The 5050-nt window shown below is 30.8% G+C and overlaps 1 protein-coding gene across 1 annotated transcript; it reads left to right on the top strand.

The window, feature by feature from the left end:
* Nucleotides 1–3912: 3912 nt before the first annotated feature.
* Nucleotides 3913–4723, top strand: LOC132623691 (uncharacterized). Its single transcript, XM_060338481.1, has one exon. It carries the CDS (start codon nucleotides 3986–3988, stop codon nucleotides 4298–4300), a length of 315 nt encoding a protein of 104 aa, XP_060194464.1. The 5' UTR covers nucleotides 3913–3985; the 3' UTR covers nucleotides 4301–4723.
* Nucleotides 4724–5050: the final 327 nt, after the last annotated feature.

Here is a 5050-nt window from a genome sequence, read left to right as displayed (position 1 = left end):
ATAAAGTTTATTAATTATGATATTTATCAACAAAAAAAATATGATCAACTGCAATTAAATTAATTATGTAGTACAAAAATATAATGTAAATTATACTAGCTTAATTAATAAAATTATTATTTTTATATATTGAGTTTGGGCCTGGGCTTAGCACGAGCCTCGTGGAACTAGTCAAATAAATAAAGCATTACATATATTTACTCAAATACTATGATCACTAAACTATAGTTAATATATATATATATTCTTATCTTATTTTACTACTTAACCATATTAAATTAGTATAGTTTGTGTAAACAACGAGTATGGGTAAGTTTATAACTAAATGAGATCCCTTTTTCCCCTTGTTAAAACACCAAATATATTTATTTTCTTGCACAAAGGTGTGAAATAGTCCTTTTATTAAACGTCTCAATATTTGCAGAAGCTTTACTTATAGACCCACAACTTCATAATAAAATCAGAATCAGAGAAATATGGAGGACAGCAAGAAAACATTTATGCTAGTAATTGAATACTGAATAGACAGGTGGTTTCCTTTCCACGAATAAAACAGTATATCTCGCGCCCACACTGAGATTTATCAAAGCTACATAAGAAGAAATTAAGGTTGGGCAACTGTAATGGGTTGTATCAAACATTGTAGACCTATATGTAGTATATAGAAAATGACATAATTCTCACGACAAACATTAATGGATGGTTAGAGAGAATGACACGTTTGAAATTTATGAGTGCACTAGCTGCCCAGATGTGAGCAATTCATTCAAGTTGCTGGCTTAAAGTGTAGCCAAGCCATTTTCTGAAATCACATTGCGTCTCTCTTGCGTCAGTGTTTTTCTTTTCTTTTTTATTTCTCTCCTAGTTTGATGAAGATTAAGATATATTGGTATAAATATTCGATATTTAAATTTCACTAACCTGACTAATTTAGATTCATCATGAGTAAACCATACTTGATATAAAATTATAATTGTTGATCACTATCTATCAAGAAATTATCTATTATAGAACTCGAATCCGAGACTTTGATTGATTGTGAAATATATAAACGCTTAAATAATTAATTAATTAGTTACTGCAATAATAGATTATTTGCTGTACAGAAGCATTCTTGAAGAGTTCCCTTGATTTTTTTTTTTAATTTGGTGTCTTTTTAAGGTTTCACGGTTAACAATTTCATTTTCTCCTCTCATTGATGTTCATTTTTTCTTCTTCTTTTGTTTCTCCCCTTCTTCTATAGTCATATGTTGCCTTAAGTACTGTTATTGGCTTGTTCCGTCTTTTGTCATTTTTACAAACAGGCAAGGGAGAATTTATTTATGTTTTTCCATTTTAATTTCTTCATTTAAACCTGATATAATTAGGGTTTCCACTTTGAAAAAACTTAGCACTTTAACAATAGCAAAGAAGTTCGATTAGTAAATGAATATGCAAGAGATTAGACCATTAACTGTATCCATTATTTGGAAAATACTCATTTTATTAGAAACCACGTCTATAAATGCATCACTAGGAAAAAGAAACATGAAACTGAAGCATTTGGCCAATAGGGAAATAATTATCGAGGATTTGTATGAGTCACTTTTTGTTCATTATTTATTGGTAGTAGGCCTTTAATTTTTCCCTAGTTTTATAATTTTAGTATTTATCTACTTATTTACTATAAAAACATGATTATTTTTTTATTTAAAAATTTAATTGCTAGAATTAATATTTCACACTTAATTATATTTTCTACACAGAAATCATGAATCACTTAAGTATCGCATTAACCGTAAAAGAGAGGAGAGAGGGGAGGAAGAGAAAAGCTAAGTAGACGTTATTAAAGCCTCCAGTTTACGTTTGGAATATTCTGAAGTCGATTAAAGAGAAAAATATAGCCCCAAAACGTTGCTTTATATCACTTGTTTGTGTGTGTTTTTAAAAACTTTGAAAAGATACTTTTTGTTGCAAAACTTAGATCTCAACCGAATATTGCAAATGATAATGCACAGCCTTGAGATTCTTTTATCTCTACTGGACTCTTGCTAGCCGTTGAGAATAAAGGGCCCAAATGCTAGCAAGCCTTTACATTTAAAAAAATAATAATTTTTGAAAGTTAACTTTTGCGAATTTGATTTGTCTTTAATTTTGGAAAAATATTATGTTTTGACTTTGGAAACTACAATACTTTACTAAACCAAGTGAGACAAAGTTTGATCATCTTGATTTAAACTAAAGTAGAAATACCAGTAAATAATTCGGTTTACTAGCAAAAAGTAAAACAAACAGGCTTGCAAAATCTTACTATCATCAAAATCAGCTAAAAAAAATTATTCGGGCGAAGAAAATAACCTGCACATTAATTGGACAAGCAAGGAAAATGGGGGAAAAGAAAAAAGAAACAGTAGTTTAAATGAAAAGATATTACTATTGATATACTATAATATTTACCTACGCAAAAGGTAGTTTTTATTTGCACAAAAAACATGCGTCATACTTGTTTAATTTGAAAGCTAAGATTGAGTAAAATTTAGATTAACAGGAGAAAGGGATAGCTAGCTTGTCAAGTGAGAAAACAAGGAACCTTCTACACAAATCATTTAGAAGTCTATGCTATTCCTTAATTAATTGGCATACCAAGTGTTCCAATATTAATTAGCAAGTAAATTAATTGTGATTGATGTTGACATGCTCACTACAATACGATATGATCTCTGCCTTCTATAATCACTATGAGTGTACCAGATGTGCTAAGCATGAATACTCATGATATAGCCGCCATATCTCACCTTGATTTCTTTAATTTAATAATATTGTTTATGTTACACTCGTGCACACTTTAAGTTTTAAACAAATGATACTAATTGATCATCCTTCTATTTCACTGCAACAATATTTTCGTGAAGGAGTCTAACATCAACGCTAGCACATATTTGACATATTTTTTGTAATCTAAAAAGTTCTTGTTTAAGCATCAAAATAACGAAGTCTTCGTCTCTTTATCCTTCTCTATTTAGTCACTATGTACACTTGCTGTAATTACCAAGTCATCAACTCATAAATTCGCCAAGCTCACGTCTCATGTAATATTATCATGCATCATATTTGGTAATTTTTCATCTTCATGGATAAATAGCAATTGATCATTGAAGCTTGTATATGACCTAAATTCTCTAAATGCAGAAAGAGAAAATTTAACTCTTATGCACTATGATATAACTGTGAATTACTAAATCACTTAGTAGTCAATTACAAATAAAATTTGGCATAATGGATGGATTGGTGACATAAAAAAAACTAACATATAATGACTTGTATTTTTCCTGAAATATATGGGAAATTATAGCAATTCAAGGATTTATTTTATAAAACATATACTCCCTCATTCTCATAATAAGTGTCACCTTAGCAAAAAATACGCATATTAAGAAACCAATAATGCAATGTGAAGTTTATCAAATTACCCCTATATAATAAAAATAAATTATTTTTACCTTTTGATTAAAACATGCACAAGAAGTAAACCTGACATTGGGAATCCAACAATACCAAGTTACTATGTGACTTTTCTAATCATCATTTAAATGTTACTTTATTGTTTAAGGGTAGAATTGGAAAAAACTAGTCAATTTATGTTTTGATTTTCTAAGATGACACTTATTATGGGACGGAGGGAATAGTATGTATATATTAAACGGTCCAAATTAAAAATACGGTAATTAACAAAGTCCTCCAATTATCACTCTTTCCACTCTGCTCCAACTCTAGACTTATTCCACGAGGCATATTATGCACCCACGCGCACGATTCCCATCTTTTGCCCCACGCGCACGCGGAACTGTTCACATCAAACCCCCAGATTTGACTTACCCAAAATACCCCTGCCCACACCATATATATACCACGATACCACTTCTCCCAATCCCTCCAAACTAAACTTTTTTTCTTTCTCACCAATTTTTTTTTTTTTTTTTTAACCTTCTCACAAAAAACTCTAACAATGAAAGCTGGTGGGTATTTGTTCTCATTCAAGAGGCTAAACAAGAAGAGTGTCACCGGAACTGTTAGCTCCGACGTGAGTACTGCCGGAGATCATCATGATTCCTTAACTCAACCACCGCAGCAACCACCGTCGTTGCGGTGGCGGTTCAAGAATCTGTCTTCAGGGTTGAGGTATAAGAGTACTAAGAGGCTTTACAAATTGCGATACTGGTTTGTTGATTGCTTCCTCTTCAAGTTTGTTTCTGCTTTTGAAGCCATTTTTCTCGTCTCCACTTTGGCTTTCTTCTACCTCTGCTGTGGTTGCCATATCTAGAAGCTTCGACAATTCCTAAAAACTGCCATTTATCAGAGAATTCTCTCTTTTTTAGCTTCTTTTCACCTATGGTAAGTGGGATTCTGAAGAAAAGTTGATATCTTTGTGAGGAGGGCAAGAGGAGAGATCATTGGAGGAGCTCATTGCTAATGCTTAATGGGGTGCAAAATTATCATTAGATTTCTTTTTACTATTTATTTTTTGCTATTTTTGTAATGATTATAGTACACTAATTTGCATTACTAACTTAGAGGTTTTTTTTTGTAATGTAATAGTAATATTGTTCTTTTCTTCAACTAGACCTAGATTTCTTCTCCTTCTTCTTGTTCTTCCTTGTTTCTCTCGGTCACCCTTGCTTTGTTATTAAGTATTAGATATGTCTCTTTCTTTTTTCTGGTCATGAGAAGTTTTTTTTGCCTATTATATCCTAATCTATATATTCCATCTCGTAATGACAAATTACTACTATGTTACTGCTAAAGATATGTTCTGTTTCTGAAAGATCAATTTTGATTGGTTGTTGAATGTAAACTCAACTAGTACAACATAATCTGAAAATTACAATCCACCGATCGATGAAGAGTACTAGTAATTGGTAGTTTAACATAGTAAGTAGTAGTAATTTATAAGAAATTAGTTTAAAGTTAAACTATTTTAATATTTGTTGAAAAGCAGCCAATTCTAAAGTACTAAAATAAGGTTAATTAAGAAGTAAAATTAGGTCTTAAAAACTTTTTATTTTAAATAAAT

This window comes from Lycium barbarum, chromosome 12 (assembly GCF_019175385.1).
Source record: "Lycium barbarum isolate Lr01 chromosome 12, ASM1917538v2, whole genome shotgun sequence".
Classification (NCBI taxonomy): Eukaryota; Viridiplantae; Streptophyta; class Magnoliopsida; order Solanales; family Solanaceae; genus Lycium; species Lycium barbarum.
This window is presented reverse-complemented; position numbering and strand designations above follow the sequence as displayed.